The sequence below is a fragment of the Melanaphis sacchari genome, unplaced genomic scaffold, assembly GCF_002803265.2.
Source record: "Melanaphis sacchari strain LSU unplaced genomic scaffold, SCAv2.0 Contig11_pilon_pilon, whole genome shotgun sequence".
NCBI classification, from domain to species: domain Eukaryota; kingdom Metazoa; phylum Arthropoda; class Insecta; order Hemiptera; family Aphididae; genus Melanaphis; species Melanaphis sacchari.
The window spans coordinates 2,848,164-2,869,167 of NW_020270469.1; the positions used below are offsets into that span (position 1 = coordinate 2,848,164).

Sequence of the window (21,004 nt, forward strand, 5' to 3'; positions counted from 1 at the left end):
ATAATAAATATATATTAATGTATTGATAAATAATTCTTTAATTTATCAATGTTTTAATTTTTATTTTCTATTGTAAATATAGGCAGTATTAAATTAAAAGAAAAATAAACATTTCATTTCGATTCTGTATTTAAATAATGAAGACAAAACAAATTTGTATCAAAATATAATTAAAAAAAAAAATAATATGATTATTTAACTCAAAAACAGTTTTTTAATGTATTTTAGTCAAATTTTTTTTAGATATGGCTAATGTGAAAGTATTTTGTACACTAATTAAAATGAAAACAACCCTCATTCAACCTAACCGTCTTAATACACTGTAAATATTTTTCTCAACATGCTTCAATGGTTTCAATTAGACTACCATGAAAAGGATTAGTACTCAAAGATTGACAAAATAGGCACAGTGAAATTTCCAAGCAATGGTCGTTTTCCTATGACAAAACATCAAAGCCCAAAGGAATTTTCAAAACGTTATTATATTTATATTATAATAGACTAAAATTAAAACATTTTTCGAATTATATTTGTTGAATAATTTGGATATTCATATTTAAAATAGTATTCTTGTTTCAAAATAAATTATTAGGGTAAATACATTTTTTTTGCAGAATATTAAAAAAAAAATAAATAAATAAAATTGTTTGTGTTATACAACAAGATAATATCATATAAACAAAAATGATTAAAATGAATGAAAAATGCATGAAATATAACTACTTTTTTTAAATTATATAAAATGACATAGGTATAATATTATGTTGAAATACTTATGATGTGATAACTAAAATTATTATGGTTAGGTTACATCATAAATTTAAATCCTATCAGACATTTTCAAAATTATATAGGGTTGCATGCTTGTCGACTATACAGGAAGTGTTAAATTACACAGGAACGAAGCCCCAGTAGAGAACTATTGCTGGTAAGTTAATATTTTTATAAATTTAATTATTAATCGGCTAACGGAAAAAGTTTGTTGAAATAATATAATCAATATAGGGACTTCAATGTAAAATTCAATACAATTATGTAATTATCGTAAATGTATGTATGATGTATGATACAATGCGTTTAATATATTTATTTTCAATAAGTCAAAATAAATTGTTTCTAAGTTATTATATTATTAATTATATATGTTTTTTTATCAATAACCATTGATATAAAAGTTAGATTTTATAAAGAAGCCCATGCATTAGATGAAATCCTGCAGACACTAATCACCGCACCAAATTGAAGTTTGGATTATTGAGTTATGGCAATTTATTTAATATCCATAAGTATACATTGTTTATTTTATTTAATAAAATAATATATTTAATTTTAATTGAAATGAATAAATCATTTTTAACCAACAGTTTTAAGTTATAATATTATTCATCTATTTTACAATTTACAGTCAATCACACTAAATTACAGTTTTACACTTATTATTATACTCACATACAATTATAAAAATATATGAATAAATGAGTAAAATCTTATAATTTAGTATGTTGCACGATTATTAATAAATTAAAATCAATGAAGATAAATCAGTCCAAGTAAATTTATCTGTAAGTCCTAAAGAATGCACACAACTTCAAATAAACAACAAACCAATCCCAATTCAGCCCTCTACAAAATACTTAGGAATCTGATAAGCGTCTCACATGGGCCTAACATACAAAATTCAAACGTAAACAAGCAAATACACGCTTTCACTTACTTAGACTACTTTTAAAATCCAAAATTCAGCTCAAATTTAAAACCCTTATGATATATAAAGCCATAATTAAACCAATTTGTTCATATGGCATACAGATTAGGGGTCCTATAAAACCATCTAATATACGTCCTATCCAAGCCTTCCAATCAATTACCCTTAAAATGATAACCGGAGCTCTATGGTTTAATACCAATGAATCACTTCATAAAGACCTAACAATACGCACCGTCAACAAGCTAATGCTAAAAACCAGTACAAACGTTTCCACGTTAAATTATTAAGCCACAAAAATCCACTCATCAGCAACATGTCCTCCTCATCAATGTTGTCTAAAGCGAAATTTGTCTAGAGATTTACTTTTAAAAAAAAATAAAAATAAAAAACATTTAAAAACTGTTCTTGTTTGCAATATAGTTACTATTTTTATATTATTTTTTACAATATTTTCACTTTATTTTGTATATTTTATATCATCTGTTTTATTAAAGTATTGTGTTAAGTATATATATATATATAGTTTATACTTATGCATCAAATATTTAAGGTGTACTTTTAGTTTAAATACGAGATACAGACAAAATGAGTGACTGCCCCCATATAAAGGTTATAGTATAGTTTTGCAAAGGTCAATAAAACAAAACTTAATAGCTGTCATATTAGGCTAAAGTTCAAAACTCCAATGTCCCATTAAATTAAACAGTGTACATATAGTGACTGGCAGAACAATGATTCACTTGAACCAAAGGCGTGTTGGAAACGAGTTGGCGGTGACACGGCGGTAGCGCCCGTGAGGTCGTGTCGCAGTCGGATTATTTTCGTTCGTTTCCCCGTCATAACATTATTCGCCAGTATTAATTTTGGAAGAAGACGACGGCAACGAAGAAGAAAAAATATCATATTAATTGTATCTCGTCTTGACAACAACCGGTGATTTATTATCAGCGACGGTCGTGTAATGTTCCGATGGAATTTATATTGCTCGGTAATAATTTCCGTTTTCGTGTCTCGGCCCGCCAAAAAAAAAAAAAAAAAAAAAAAATAATAATAAATAAATAAATAAATAAAGAAAAGAAAAGAAAAGAAAAGAAAAGAAACGAAATTCAAACTGCACGGCGGCGCGCACAAAAAAGAATTATTAAGGGTTTAATTTATTAACAAGCAATTTCCACTTTCGTTGCTGTGCTGGAGAAATAAATTGAATGACGGTAGATTAGAACAATATATACAATATACATATATTATATATATGTATACTGTTTATAGTATTCTACGCACACATAGATAAGTATAAATGATAAAACCGCTAAACGAAGGTACTGGCTGAAGGTGTAGGATCTGCTGGCGATAAAAATTCCCAGCAATATGGTCATTGTGAATAAAACATTTGATATTAGACGTAAAAAAATACCATATTTGAATAACCTCTTGCGTGAAATTGAGGATAAATTACATTTAGAGCGTATACAAATGGAAAACCGTTGGTATTTTTTTTTTTTTTTTTGCTATTGTATCGTAATGTTAGGCGTACATACTACACACATACACACACACATTTTATGTGTACAAATTTCCTGTTTTTTATTATTATTATTATTATTTCTATTAAACGAGAACACAACAAGTCATCCGGTTTTTGAACTTTTCAATAAAAACAAGGTGTATCCAAGAAATCCACGAATCCACCTACAATATGTATGTTCGCCCGGCAGCATTTCGAAATATTGGCAATATGTTCAGGACGAATTGGAGTGTCTGCTTGCTCCCCTGAGCAGAAACCCTTTTACAAAATGTATAAACGAATAAAATTCGAATCTCGTTCTACTGTCTTTGTAAAAAATAAAAATAAAAATATTCATACATAAATATATTTACTTAAACTCTTTTTTCTTATTTAGTCTACATTACGAATATCATTGTTATTGAATACATTACTACTCTTTTTAATAAAACAATTGTAGTGTTAACTTATAGAAAAATGTATGATCATTTAAAATATAAATGTATAATTATAAGAGTATACATATATAATGTAATATTATGCGATTTGATAGGATATTACACGAACAATACTTGAATATTATTTGCTATACGATATATTACAGTAGTCGCAGTTAAATTATTTATTTAAAACACAACGAGCATTATAGTATTCAAACCACGCTGAAGTATCTATCAAACGTATTTTATGTAACATATAATATTTACACAGTGAATATCAAACATATAATATATGCAATAATAATTTTTGAAATTATTGTCTTGGTGAAAAAGAAAAACATGTATGTCATAAAAGTTTAAAATAATTATCTATATACCTTTTATTTTTATTTTATTTTTGTGAGTACTTCTTTTGCTTATTTTTCCATGTAAAATTAAGTTATTATTACATTGTATCTATTTATAAATCATTGAATTTATTTTGAAATCAATTGAAAAACATTAATAGTTTTTAGGAATTATTATCCAAATGCAAGCATAATTTTAATAAAAAAACTAATTTTGTACAACCTTCTATATATTATATTGTAAATGTCTAATCAAACTAATTTAACAAGCATCTCATACCACCTTCAACTATGTATATAAAGCCACTTCCCCCTATTATTTTATATCATCTTATATTAGTACCTATCTCATTTATATATATTTTTTTATTTTCATTTATTTTACATAACCTAACTTCTTCTAACTACTCTGTAATTTAATAATATAATGTACAATGTATAATGTATGTTACATCCAATGACCTTAGCAGCCGCGGATTGTTTTTGTTAATAAAAAAAAATAATTTTAAAGCGTTCGAATTGGTAAACGTACTTGTATAACTAAAAACATGTACACTGTGTTTTTCGTATCTATAGAAAGACGACAAATAGGAAAATATAAATAATATATTAATATACATAATATATAGTGTAATATTATATATAACAAAAAAAAAAAAATACACGTCGTTTTCAGTAGGAAGATCACTTTGGTTAAATAATTCATTCTTTTTCTTACCAAACTATACATCTCATAGCTCGTCAAATGTAAATAACTCTTTGTACAGGTATTTCATACATTTCTGCTATACATTATGTAAGGGGATGTGTGTAATATTATGATGATGCATGGTCAAAGTACAGTCGGCATATTAAAGAATGTATTCTTACTATATACCTATATTTATGTTATATTTTTGGTAAATTTCCAACCATATTACCTTAGGTACCCAATATTATTGATTCATTGTATTATAAAACTATAAGAAATAAACTGAAATGATCTATGCGGTAATAATATAAAGGTACTTACTATAATATTATGTATATCTGCACCAGGTTTTGTATCTCATTCTGACTATTTTTCCCTAACTTAGATAATTATAATGTTAAAAATATTTACTTAATTAAACTAATTATAACGACAAAACTTCATTATTAGTGCACGGCTATTTTATCACTATAAAATATTCAATTAAAACGCTAATTGTCTATAGTATAATATTATGTAGGTATATTCATTATAACCTTTTCTATTTTGTATCGTAAAGATTTGTATTGATTTATAATTTGATTTAAAAATTCTACAGCAACGATGTACAAGAAATGATAAATAAAATTCTAAAAATCAAAAATATTTATTGTTTAGAATATACTTAATAAAAATAATATGCTTAAGTTATTTATTTTAGATTTTAAAGACGGAAATTTGTATACATATATCTTTAGTTTCATTATTATAGAATAGTATTTCATATAAGAATATGTTCAAATGTACTTAATTATTACTAGGTGAATTTAACTCATCTCCTTGCGAGTATAGAAAAATAACCATGGAAATAACTTTTAACAATATCTGGTCTATAAAATGAAAATAAGCTTTAACAAAAACTAATCCATATCTATAAACTAGGCAAGTGAGTGTACAATTTTTTTCTTACAAATATACTATAAGCCTGATACGTTTTTCCAAGAAAATTTTTTACTTAAAAATGTTTTCCTTAGTATTTAATATATATATATATAAACATAATGAAAGAAAATTAAAGAAAACGTTTTTTTTATTTACCTTCGGATGTGCTCGTCGTGGAAATGCCACTTTCGGATCAATCTGTAAAAAAAAAAAACCAAGACATTTATTAATAAATAGGTACTCATAATTATTACACTAAATTTTTCTTTCACAAATAGTTGGAGGTCAAAATCTTATATTTATGTGCAATTATCATTACATAATGTAAGCAATAAATCCAATGATCGACATAATATAAAGTACTTATATCTCTATATTTTTTATAATATTCTAAATATTAAATGTATATGCACAGAAAGCCATAGTTATCTGAATATTTAACTATTATTCAAATTTTAAGTTAATAACTATAATAATAATAATGATAAAAATCTTTAAAACAAATTAATATTTGAAATCGTATCAAATAAAACCATAATAGTCTAATACTTAAATCATTGATCTTGATTAAAATCAATAAATATTTATTACGAGTAAATAGCTTAAGTTATATTTAATAAAGAATGGTGATTGTGTAAGAATAAATGTGTGCAGCTAAAATGAAAATACCGCGTGTAAAGATGCGGAAGAAATCTCTTAAGGTTCAGGAATCAGTTATGAATCTGTTAAGTTAATAAGGTTAATATTAAGAAATAATTTATGATAAACAAAGAGAATAAGTTTTAATCCACTACCGTGGATTCCCCGTTACGTTATAAGCTTTTTATTAATTGCGTTTGAACAAATTTAGTGCATGCAAAAGTCACCGCGGTTTCCACAGGCGCCTGCTGCCTACAAAAACCGGTATATGCGGACAAGAAGAGGATTTGAAAAACGCAGAGATAACTAGTTAAAACCGTCACAAAAAGACTAGTTTAATAATTGGAAAACTGGCGTACACAAAGGGGCAGGGAAATACGTGATTTATCTGTGAATGACAGCAACTTTTCACCGGTGTTCATCACTGATAACAACTTTCTAGAATATATCCGATTACGGAAGCCGATGTGGAATTAATACGGACGTCTTTGGAAAGACTATCAGTGATTATCCAACGCAATCTCATTGGTAGAAGCCGCCACTGTCGCCGTCTTTCTCATATTCCATCAACGGTGGTGGCGGTAAACGATCGCTTTTTTCTTTCTTTTTGTAATGACTGGAAAGACCTTTAACAATTTTGTGCAAGGATGGGCGTTGGGAGTGTTGTTCACCGTGACTTGATTGCGTCCTTTATGTTGAACCCAACCGGAAGTAAATAACTGACATCCGGGCGTAGTGCATCGGAAACGCGCCCGCGGGATTAAAGCGATAAAAAAAAATCCGTATCCGACCAAAACGAAATGTGCACAAAAGGATCAGGACAATTCGCGATCGGGAACAATTCGAACACTAGTGCATGCAGACATTTAATCATTTTAATTCATTTCGTAGAAAAAATAGTGTATAACAATTTCTAAAATACAGCATAATAATTATTATTATAATATGATATAGGCAAAAAAATAGAATAATTCTAAAACACAAAAATGTATATTATCAATAGATTTTTTTTAATCAAATTATGCATAGTTATTTAAATTTATTTATTATCAGTTGTATATGTTTTAATAATAATTAATATTTTAAGTTATTATTTATTATCTATATATAATTTATTTATTTTACACCAAAATATTTAGGAAGGTACTAAGTAGTATGTTCGTTATTTTAAAATATTGTTTTATTTTTTTGCATAATTATTCCGCTTGTTGTTTATAATTCAAACTTTTTGTTTTATTTTATACGAAAATACCAAAAGCCTTATATTATTAAATGAATTTATTTTATTCTAAAATTATTTAATACTTTATATCTACATTTTAATGAGTAATTTCCAAGAAAATGAACATTTCAGCAACATTATTATATTATAATCTAGAATATAAATATTATAATGGTACTTAATCGTTTAAATGGTCGTATTACATTTAGATAGCTGTAACTATGACTAGAACGAAATATTATTCGGTTATATGTTTAATTTTGAACATAACAGCTCATGAGTTATAGTCGTTAAAAATTAAGTAGCCAAGTAAAAATTATTCGGAGATAAAATTACAAATGTATGTTTTACTGTTTCAATTATTTCTGATAAACGTCATAGAGTAACTGTTTGGTAAGAATGGATTATATATATCTTTTGTAATATTTAAATTTAATATTAAAATTTAAACTATCGTCCAAATATGAATAATCCATTAAGCTGTTGTTCAATAATATTTATTATTCTAATTATATTGATCGTATAATTTTAAAACCCGCAAAATAATATCATTAAAATTATTTTTAGTCTGATCGGTTTTTAACAGAATTATTATATTATACCTATAGTATATAGTTATTTATTTAGCATTTTTTTAAATTAAAGTTAAATAAAACAAAACACTTATTATAAAATTGGTCTTGGATAATGTATTTATATTTACATTTTACATGTATATTCTATACATCTACTATCATAAGACATATTTTATTTGATTAATGAATATAAAATACATAAAAAATCGATAATAAATACACGACCAATATCTAAAAAAATAATTTGTATACGAAAAGAGAAAAAAGCTTTGGTGATCGTTATTACGGTAAAGTTCTTAAAAATAAAAATAAATCGTCTGGGGTAGAGAGCGTAATGAACTTATTTGAAATGACTCGTTCAAGTGGGCCACGTCGAAATAACTGACAAAAGAAAATTTCCCTCGATTTCTACACGAGTGGGCACTTGAAAGCTGTGTCTTTGGGCGCCAAGTGGATTTTTCTCAGTACCTACCTATTCTCTAATATCCATGGCATTTCAGAGATTTTTTTATGCATTACCCATTGGAAATTTTTTTTAAAGCGACAACGTCAAGTTCTGCCCTACTTTATACAGGCATGTATATATATGAATACATACATACATAAAAAAGGCGACGACAGAGAGTACTCGACCTGTGGCTATGGCAACACCCTCTACTCTGAAGCATGACAGTGTGCGTACGCTCTCTCAATTGTTCCATGGTTCAAACCGAACAGACAGAGATAGAGACAGAGAAAACGAGAGAGAGTAAGAGAGAGAGACAGCAAAGTTGTTGGGTCGGCAGTATTGTCAAGTGTGCATGTCTAGTTATGCACGTTATAAAGGCTATGCTATGTACTCGAACAAAAGGCCTCATCTAGTATATATGCATATTATGCATGTTTGCGAGTGTCTGTGTGCGTCGTGCCTGTGCATGTTCATGCGAATATATATGTACAAGAGAAGGGGGTACCATTTTTCGTAATTCTATATGTCGTCAGAGCCAATGCTATTGCATCAGTGTCTCATTACCCGGGTCACTGGAATATTACATGTAAAAACTGTGAACCCACTAATCTGTCAAACAACCACAGTTATTTGTAAATATCACGTTCCCACTCCAAAATAATAGTAAGGTTTAGTAGATTATTATTCCTCTTCCCCCATTTTCTAATGCACGTTTATTATACGTTCGATATTAATTATCTCGAAAAAAGCAATATTGAGTAATATTGTAATTATCATAAATAAAATTTGAAATATTAAAATTATTGTTACAATTATTCATAATATATATGCGAATAGTATAGATGCTTCAATGTATTAATGAAAACGATTTAGTCCGCCGTTTATAAAATCATATTTTTGAAAACAATACTTAATTTTCCTGTACAATTGAGTACATATTTTAAATCAACAAAGGAAAATATTTTACTTAATGGGTCAGTGTTAAAGCTGCATTCTTAAGAGTTGTTATTAAGTCAACCATAAATTAGGACAACTGCAGGCTATATTCTAAGGCAATCCAATAAAACTTTTGAAATACAAAGTTTTTGTAAAAAAAAAAATGGTTTGAATATAGTTTTTAAAAAAACCGTTTTTGATATCATTGAATGAATAATATTTGACATTTTGATGTATTACGGAATTCACTGTAATGCGCAATATATTTTCGTTATAATATTATAACGTTAAATGTTTTTATTTAATGTTTTAAACACTTTTCAAAATGTTTTTACGCTATACTGCTTAACTTTTTCATATAGTGCCTTACAAGATGAATCATTTTTTCAAGATGTTACTTTGGGTTTGTTGAAAGTTTAAACAACATTAGTTTTATTTGAAAAAATAAGGTGACGAAATTATATTTTGTATTATAAAATATAATGTTGAGCATACAACACATAAAAAGTTTTCATAAATTTTAATTTTAATGCTTATATTGTAATCATTTTTAGGTTAAGCAAAATATTTATAATAATAACAATAATTTTGAATCTCAGTAAATACAATATAATACATAAAATGAATATTTATTATTCTTATAAAATAAATGTTTTAATTAATTTAATTAGTCTGAATAATATATAATCCAAAATATATTAAAACTATTTTATTTTTTTCAAGTTATTATATTTATTTTTAGAAGACATTAATATAATCGAATAATTAAAAGTAATATTATTATTTCTATTTATGAAATACATTAAAATTTATGTTTATTCACTTATTACATTTATAGTTGTTCATCTGTTTTAATTCATCTCAATATGATAAAATTATATCATAGAATTTATTAGACTAGAAAATAAAGTTTACTTTAAGGTATTGTCCTGAAAGTTTAGAGCAACATGGCTAGGCTATATCTTAAAAAATGCTGAAAGGATTTAGAAATTTTCAATAAACCATCTATGTGACCAATCTTAAAAATAAACATTACCTAAAATTACCTTTTGAGTTTTACTTTAGGACTCAAATTTATATGTAAAACAACAGATTTTTATCTTCAACTATTTAACTTTGGTGAAACTTTATACTTATCGTTAAAAATAAATATATCATCAAATAATTTTAATTAATATTGTACCTATACTGCAGGTTTATTAATCATTTTAAAATTCTGTTATTTAATACAAAGATTCAATCAAGTATTTAAAATGATAAAAATAAAAATGAATTTTAAATGTTTAGTTGGTAAAACATACATAATTAAAAATATATTAAAGGTTTAAGTTAATATGAGTAATTTACATAAATACTATTATCATTTTCAGTCTATGTGGTCTCAAAAATAATGTTATAATTTTTATAATCCTGTTTATTTAATAAACAAGCACTGATTTAAGCAAATATTATGTACATAATTGTATAACTTAACGTTTTTTAAATTGAATAAACTATGGAAATATATTATTTTTCACAAATTATATAATAAACTATTATATTATAATTGTATTTATATCGAGAAATTCGGAAATCTTCAGGACTAATAAATATTTGTTGATTTTTTAAACAAAACATTTTAATGACTATTCGACATTACCAATATTAAAAAATGAAAAAAAAAAACTATTACGATTTACGATATTATGATTAAAAAAGTTAAAAATAGTGAAACATTGTATAATAAAATTGTGTTTTGCAGTTAGATATGACTTGACACTTGGTTTGAAAAAAAAAAGGAAAAATAGGTAACTCACAACATTTACATCCAAGTCCGAAATAATAATATCACGAATGCTTGACCGAGATATAACCTCTATCTCTATTCTAATGGTCTGTAGCAGCAATGGTACTCGCAGTAAAGTATTAAAACTTGGTTACCAGCACAGTGCGTGCACACAACTTCACACATTCTATCGCTACCGCTGTTGGTGGTATATAATAATTCAAAATGAAATATGACCTTAAAGCGTTTTGCAAGTGGATCGTTTTAAGGTAGGTGTGAGTATTATATGGGTTTGCTGTATAAGTGTATATGTGTGTGTGTTTTGTATTATATTATATACAGGATAGTGATGTTTGGTGAACTGAGGCAGAGGCAGCGGAGACGCACAATGTGTGTGCTCTGCTGAAAGTTCGCGCCGAAAAATGAGAAAATATTGTACGACATCGGATATGGGCTTTTTATAATGTACCTACCCTACTCGTCGTCGTGAACACAATCTTTTTGACGGCGAGCGCTAAGTGTTTTTTACCTGTATATAAAAATCATAATAATTTAGGGACAAAAAATATATAATTTAAATTTCTCAAATATTATTTGAACAAATACGATTTAAACATTAAATCCAATCATCAATAATGTGTACAGTTAACAACGGCGATAACGATGAAAAATGATGTTGATTTTTATTTGTTTACACTTCTATTTTGTTATGTTGTTTTATTCAGTGAAACCACAGCTTTATACAGCGCATATCAAATGTCGTAATATCAATATCCGTAGCGAATACGACCATCGAATGATTACGGTCACACGGCAGGCTAAACAAAACACACACGGTAGCTGTATCTGGGGCAACTAATTCAAGTTGTTTGTGAAAATTCAAAAACAAGAATTGAATGTTTTTTAAATATTTTATTGCTAAACTTCTTAGATCAACTTTATTTCATCATCGCACGCATTATGTATTAAACACTTACAGAGTTATATACATTATATTTATATAAATACTTGTATGGTAGGTATTTGGCATTTTTATTTTTATATTAACGATACGCAAACAACGATTATCTTTTATTTTATTTTGGTTGAGTACGTCTAGTAAACCGTGAAAAAGTCCACATAGATTATTGTTATTATTTATCGCAGCTTGATAAAACAATTTGAATAATGTACGCAGTATTAACGGTAATTAATTAAATTAATGCCAACATCACCTTGAGCTACCGTAGCACCACCATGCGTTCCTACATTAATTATCCAAATTTATGGTTCCAACTCGTGTAAACAATGGAAAACCGTTTTCGAGTATTAATAATACTGATTTTACCGATAAAATTATAACAGATCAATTTAATATAGTTCTTATTTTCGCAGTAATATTATTATTTTTTTTTTTTTTAATATAATTTAATTTCAATCAAATAGTTTGTCATTAATTTATATATTTTGTAATCTTTTCATTTTATTGAAATATATTTATGGTAAAATTATTAAATTTTTGTCTCTTAAAAAAACTATAAAAGTTATGCTTAAAGCATTAAGCTACAATTGTAATAATAATAAATAAAATGACGTTTAATTTCTTATAATAAAAATAAAAATAATAAGTGATTAAATCAAATATAGATAGTATAGGAAAATTACCTATGATATAAGAAAAATTAATTATTATTAACAAGAATACTTTAAGTATGTATGCATAAAATATTATAAAACAACCTAATTTACGTATACTATTGAGTTATTATACTTGACAGGGATATAAAACCTATTTAGTTTTTTTTTGGCAGAGATTATATGTTTATAATAATAATTGCTTCATTATTTTCGATATTTATAGCTATAAAATTGTTTTAAAAAACTATATTTGTAATATGCATATTAAAATAACTTAATTTAAGGTTTCATTGAATGATCTTAGTAAAACTGGCTATAAGATCAACGTTAAATGCTTCAATACAATTGTCAAAAGAAAATGTTTGGTGCCAATTTCTCTCAAAAACTTAGAATGTTATTTGTCCTCATCCGAGGGAAACGAATATGAACATAAATCGATAACGACAAACAATTCTTCTTCGTCATATATTTATGTATATAAACATCTTTAGTTCTTGCCGATGTGATATTATCAGTCACGTTACGTTCGGTTCAATTCCTTAGTCCTTTATTGTAAATTGCGATATCGTTTATTTTTTTTGTATAGGCTGAAAAACGATAATTAGATCATAGACGTTTAAAGTGAATTATTAATTCTGATCACATTCAAGTTAGTACTAATGCAGAAAAAGTTAATTTTACCCACTAATATTTAACTATAAAACTTCGCGCGCGAAAAAAAAAAGGAGATTTTATGAAGTTTCCTTCATCTATATTAAATGAGCACGTAGGATTTGTATTTATTTATTTAATTTAAGTTAGATTTTATCATTCAGGTTATTACGGCAAGTAAGAGACAACATAGAAGAGTGTCAACAAATATTTCTCTCTCACTGGTACGAATTAACTCTGATTGTTGTCGCAATTTTGCTTAAGCTCTAGTGGTAGTAATTCTTTGGTAGTGGTACGTGGCTTGTTGTCTACGGAAATTAACCACGTTGTTGTCATCGGACTTTGGATGAACCGTTCGGACGGAGGATGTTAAAAGTTAAGCCAGAATTACAAAATGAAAAACAACTATTTAATATAATAGTTCTAAAAACGTAACAATACAAGCACACACACGCACACAATTTTACTTAAACGTGATGTTCGGATTCCACGTAAAAGGATCTCTACTCCGAAAGCAAAGTTAAATGAACCAAGGTTATATACTAAAATAAAAGGCACTTTTAGAAGCACAATTGCCATCGTATTGATTACAACTCAAAGCACATAGGCAATTTTGATGCACGCATACATGGAATACTATCGCACCTAGGTATTTTAAAACTACGCTACTAGTAATGAATCATACACGACTGGATGGTATGCAAGATCAACTGAAAATGAACTTTAGAATTCTTAGATGTTAGATTTTTTTTTTTCTTTTAAAATAAGATAATGAATGCTTACGCAAACGTAGTTGATAATATATTAATTATTATTTTGGATAAATTATCGATGGGAAATATAAGGACCAGAAATTTAAATGACACGCAGACCGTATTAATAACGATTTCACGATTAATGTTTTGTAATTATACAGATTTATTGAGATCATCTACAAATACATGTACTATATATTTGATTTATTAATGGGTATTTACATAATTTCAATTTGAAAAATTGTACCTGCAATGTTTATAAATATATTTAAATTTTTTGAAATTTGTTATTTAAATAAAACCAAATAATAATATGTAATAGAGCACTGGAGCAATTTGTAAATATTTTCACTATAGCTAATTTAAACAAAAACTGTAAATATCGCTATATTGTTTAATTATATTGTAAAATTTTTCAATGTATATATTTTTAGTTAGTAAGTAAATGTAAGCTTAAAATCTTTTTATATGTGTATACAAAAATAACAATACAAAATAAGTACGAATAAAACCTATGTTTTAGTATACGTTTAAAAACATAACTCATTATTATATTGATACAATAATATTATTGATTAGAAGAATATCTTTGTATAAAAGGGAAAAGTGTTGACATCATATTTTAATTTATGATTTAATATTTTTGAACAAAAAAATAAACAAAATATAAAATATTATCACAGACTAAACACTACAATCAATTCAAAAGGTATAGTATTTAATATTTATTTAGTATTACCCTTTCGATTCCAATACTAATTAATTTTCCACTTCATGAACAATTTTAACGTTTGAACCATGTTACCCAGATATTATGAAATTACATTGGTAATTAACAAACATTTAAATTAATGTAAGTAGTTTTAATTTAAATTATGTTGATTAGTATTTTACTGTTAATAAGTTAATTAACATTATTTGCATAAAAATACAATTTTTCAAAAAAAAAAAAAAGAAGCCATTTATACTAAGGTTGTAGATACTGAATTTTTTTACTTATACATAACACAACATTTACTTTGAGATATAACTTTTTAATTTTTATTTGTAATTTTAATTAATATTTATTTGGCAATTTGAGCGGATTAACCAATAAAGATTACGGTAAAAAGAAGAAGTTATGAAAAGATTTTATTCGTATAAATTATAAAACATAGGTACCAACTTTAAAATATATATTTTTTGTAATAGTTATTAAATTACAAACTAAAATAGCTTAACAATTACAAACACTGTACAATATTAATAATCATATTTTGTGGTTGTTCAAACGTACGTTTTGTAAACTAATATTTTACAACGACAGTTGATTTTAAATGTTTGATAAGATAATTATTATGGGGAAAATGATATATAGCTGAATCACACAATCGGCATATATTGTTTATATATTATACTCTCAGATGATGTATTTACTATACGTATAGATGCATTGTTTTCCACATAAACATATACGTCTATGTGCAAACTTTATCAGCCTCCGAACGTGATGTGCAGTGGATATGGTAGTACAACGTATAGTTTAAGTTTCATGTTTATTAAGTATTATAATTTACAACAATGCGATAATACTTTGGAAGTACCTGAATTCAGTCTGTAAATGATGACTTAGCAATTATAAAATATATATATATTATTTATCACTAAAATTATTACACTACTTTGTCTTATGAATAATTACAGTAGCACCTATAAAGTAAATAACGATCGTATATAATTAGCCTACTAAAATATAATAAAGATATTTAAATTTACTATTATATTTTAATTACCTATCATAATAAATACTAAAATAAGTTAATATTGAAATTATTATTTATTAGTTATTACCACCTTCGCGCCTACCCACCATTTCTTAAAAAAAATTAATTTATAGATAGCTGCTTCTTGATTTTGTCTTTGGCGCACTGCTAATAATGAGTAACAGAGACATTTTTTTTTTTTTTTTTGCTGTTCCGTTTACTGTCTTAAAAATGAATGTGCTCAGGGTCGAAAAGTACACATTTCACAATTTGCAAAGGAATAGCTCATTTATACGTAGTATGGGGTTAAACCTATATATTATTGATAGAGTTCTACAATGGACATCAGCTTCGATCGTAATACATGAATTATTCAATCGTAATACCACTAATACCAATAGCTTTTAATCTTGGAAGTATTACTACTGTCAGTTATACCTCTATGTTAACTAGACGAAATGTAAGTTCCCTTGGTAGAACGGTATAACAATAAGTTGGTTCTCATGAAATATTATTGCCCATTTAAGGATACATGTAAAAATAAGGAGTGAAACGAAGCTTCTGTAAAAAATTATAAATGTACGGGTAAAAAATCTTCAATGTATACAAGAGAAATAATCATTTGCTTCCGTAAATGCTACTGCTGTTAACAAAAAATCAAAACTGCTTAAACTGCCCTCACTGCATCCGTATTAAATAGGGTCGACGGTTCACCTAACGCAAACATAAACACTTCAGATTTTCCATCTCAGAACAGTAAGTTTTTTTTTACGAAAATGCAACGAACCAATATTACTGCATTAACAAAGACATTTTTACATCTCGGGCTATAATTTTACACCGTTTATTTTATACTTTCCCAACCAATCTTAATTCACTTTCTTTATTATATTTACCAACTCTGATAGTTAATTTTTTTTATATTTTGTGTCACGCTGTGGTATCTTATCAACCTTTATTGCAGTAAAACATTCAATTTTATTTATTGAAATCCTTTAGTTAACTATCATAATAACAGTTGTATGTTAAAGTATTTAATATTTATTTATATGAAATATGTTATGAATGCGTATAAAATAAAAATCTTAAAAACTTAAATTTAGCATTTAAAGTAATAATCCATCAAACAAAGTATTTAAAACACGAACATTTTCATAGTTACAGTATAGCGATACTTATTAATCATATTCACAATTATAAATTATTGTGAAAAAAGTTATTAAGTTGATATAATTTTGTTTTAAAAATTAATAGAAATATTATGTTATATTACGTAGCATTAAATGAGTATTTTAAGGGTTTTTAATTACATTTTTAAAGTATTTTTTACAGCGCAACATATATGTAAGAATTTTAGAAGAAAGCAATTATAACGACAGTATTAGGTTAGTGAGTTTAACCACATTTAGGGGTTGCATATAATCTCTTGCTACTGCTACTCGCTAGTTCTAACAAATCTTCTTTTTTTCTAAAATATAGCCAGTGCTGAGATTAGATAAGTACTTTTTTTAACTAGATAAAGATAAATATAGTATAATAGAAATATATATATATATATAGATAAAGATGAAAGATAGCTAAACTCAAATCTATCTAAATGAAGATAAAATATAATTCATTTTTTCTAGATAAAAAAAAAAACATAATTTTTACTATTTATAAACATTTTTATTCCACTTATTGCGGAGAAGATTGATAAATGACAAATAATTTCCGGGTAAACGACAGACACTATTATAAATATAACATTATTACTTGATAAATAATAATTTTTTAGGTATTTAATATCCAAATTTATTTAAAATTCCTAAAGATATCGTAGACCTGCATCGGATCAATTCACGTTGAAAATAAAATTAAATAGCTTTGATTGAGAAATGCTGCGTAACACCTACTTGAAATGTTCATAATTTATTATGGTATTAGTTCGTTCAAAAAATCATGCAGTGGTATGATGATAATTTTTATTGATAACCATACTACTGTTTATAGCAATATGATCGTTGACGCGTTCATTTAAAACAACGACAAAAAAATCACATTTTTTACCCTATAATAAGTATTGCTCGCACAGACAGTGTATTGCATACAATATACCTACCTAGTATTATTTTTCAGCTGATCCTAACGACAAATTAATTGTTTATGGAATTTCGTAACACGAAATGACGTAGGTCGAAAACGCGCATAAAATAGTAAATAGCGTTATCGTTGCCACACGCTTCGACCTTATTTGTTAGGGAGAGTGAAGAGGGGCAGTAGAGCAGACAACAACGGATTAAAGCCACCGAACCGCCCTACTCATTTTACTCTTTCCACATGTTCCGACCGCCTCACAACTTCACCACTACCATCACAGCCATTACAGCAGGAGAATCGTTTATCAAGCAATTAAGAAGTGGATACGCGGGTTATCCTGATGGAAGAGCTTGCGGCGGACAGGTCTCGGGACCTAGGCCACAGAACCGGGTCGGTAGACGGGAGCGTACCGGAATCGTGGTATGATGCAGGAGGGTGGGGTGGTTATATGATCTGCAGTGGGATGGGTGGCCAGAAGCCAGTCGTCGGGGGTGATTTATTATTCCGCTAATGATTGCGTAACAAACTAGACGCGCGCGAGCGATTTAATCGTAGGCTTTTCCTGTGCTTTTCACCCCTTCCGCCATTTCGGTAAAACTTTAACAACCCCCTTCTTTACCACCATACTACTACGTCACGCCAATCCGGATCTCGCCGTCTACCGAATTTGCGAAATTATTACACACTCTCCGATCACCCTAGCAGTCTCTATTCTATGTTGATTGGCGGGATGGTAGCTATGGTAGTGGTGTCAGTTTCTCTCCCGGTAATTGTGAATTAATTTTGAAAAACCATTGAACCGATTAATTGCTTGGTAACACCCATACGCGTTTATCGCTTTATACAATGTCGATCACCAACGAATTGTCACAAAATACATTATAATAACAATTATTTATGATGATTATTATTACGATTGCAGTATTTTTATGAATACATTTACAATTTAAACAACTATACAATTAATTATACGAATATAATTCCTATTTTTTTTTTTTTAAAAAAAAAAAAAAAAAAAAAAAAAAAATGTCTTTGAAATTTTAAAATACTTGAATTAAGTAAAAATTAGGGGGTTTAGCACCGCCCCCTCCCAAAACCCTTTAGTTGCGACATAATTTATATCATGACCGTTATTTAAAATTAAAATGTATTATTTATATAATACAAATAATGAATAAAAATAAAAATCAATAATAAAATTTAGAATAATTTTTTATTTGAATAATGGTTACCTTTGGCTATAGTATGCGTAATAATAAAAATTGTATCGAGCATTTATATAATAATAATAGTTAGGTATTTATTTTGTTAATTAAAAATAGATAATTGTTGTAATCACAAAATTACAACTATTTTTTAACGAAAAATTTAAAATTAAAAACAAGTAATTTACATTTATTATTGTAGAAGTTTTAAATTGTTAATCTGTTAAGCTCAAATTTATTATCAATTTACAGTACTTCTGAAATATAATAAGAGAATATTTCACATGTACCATGGGGTGTCATTTCAGTTGTATACCATGTATACTATTGTCAATGATAAAATGTTTGCAAGCTATTTTAGAAATATCACCAGTTCACAGTATATTCGGTGCATAGTTAAAGTATGAGTATATACTTGTTTTAATAGGTAAGCAATGCAATTTAAAATATAACAACTAAAAATGCTATGTTTTAATTAAAAGTTCTTTATATCATCAATATATCACTATTACTAATTTTATTTTGGTAGCTAATTAATTTTCAGATTGTTATATATTAATTCAATATCAGATTTAAAACAAATATCAATGCATATATTATTTTGCTTTTATAAGGTCAAAGGTGTTTTATAAAAAAACATACGAGTGCATATTCTTCACCCATCATGTAAAAATAATCAATGTGTCTGATAAGATCTAGTATAAAAATACATAAATGATATACATTATTTTTATTTTTTAATCGTTATATTTTATAGTAACTTCTATTTAAAAATTGAAATGATTCAACATAGCAAAATTAACAATTTATCATATTTTCAATGAAACTGTAACCAAAAAAAAAAAAATGTATTCAGCATTTACCGTTAATGGGGTTTGGACAGCACAAGCTGAATAATTAATTTAAAACATAATTTGAATAAATTTAATAAATAACAATGTAAATACAATTAATTATATAGTTTTTCGACCATATGCTTTTATTCACATGTTTTTTCGACATAGTTAAATTAATTTCGTAGTTTAAACAATTTATATAGTCTTTTTTTCAGATGTAATTAATCATTTAATATATTTTATTATTTTACTACATTTCTGATAATTTTAGGTTTATAATAACAAAACTGATTAAATAGAAAATACATGCTTTATGATACTTTTATAATAATTTGATTAAAAATAAATATGTATATAATAGATCATAACGTTTTAAATGCATACAAAAGACAATAAACAAGGATCTACAGAATAAATTTAAGTCAATTATGAAAAAAATTGTGTTATACCTAGGTATACATTTCATAATTTATTGTTAGGTATATTATAAAATGTAATAAAATACCTTAACTATGAAGAAAATGTTCAGATGATTATATAAGTACTACATTGAGGTAATTCAAGAATAATTAAATAAATACACGAATTAGTATTTTTTTTCTACATTGATTCACATGTACTAAACACAAATAGTACTAAAATACATAGTTTCTGTTTTCTAACTATTTTCTCTCAAAATTGTTCATGACTATGGAGTAATATATTATAATATAATAAAATAGTAATTTAAAATTGTTTTATTCTGTTCAAGCATAATATTTACAACTATTTGCTTTTTTTTTAAATTTAATAATAAGTTGTCTACTTTTTTTCATAATTTTTTTGATAAAGTGTTTAAACCTATACGTCCGTATAAACTTACAATGATATACTAAGTTATTTTTTACAAAAACGGCTATAAGAGCATTCTATTAGAGATTTTT

The 21,004-nt window shown here is 26.4% G+C and overlaps 1 protein-coding gene across 2 annotated transcripts in view; it reads right to left on the minus strand.

Moving 5' to 3' along the window:
- The window catches only part of LOC112604358 (RNA-binding protein Musashi homolog Rbp6-like), a gene marked incomplete at its 3' end in the record, with an annotated part of 335,083 nt that overhangs the window by 78,869 nt on the left and 235,210 nt on the right, over window positions 1-21,004 (minus strand). For both annotated transcript variants that reach the window (XM_025353345.1, XM_025353344.1), the window contains 1 exon segment: window positions 5,768-5,809. In XM_025353345.1, the coding sequence (XP_025209130.1) occupies window positions 5,768-5,809 (42 nt within the window).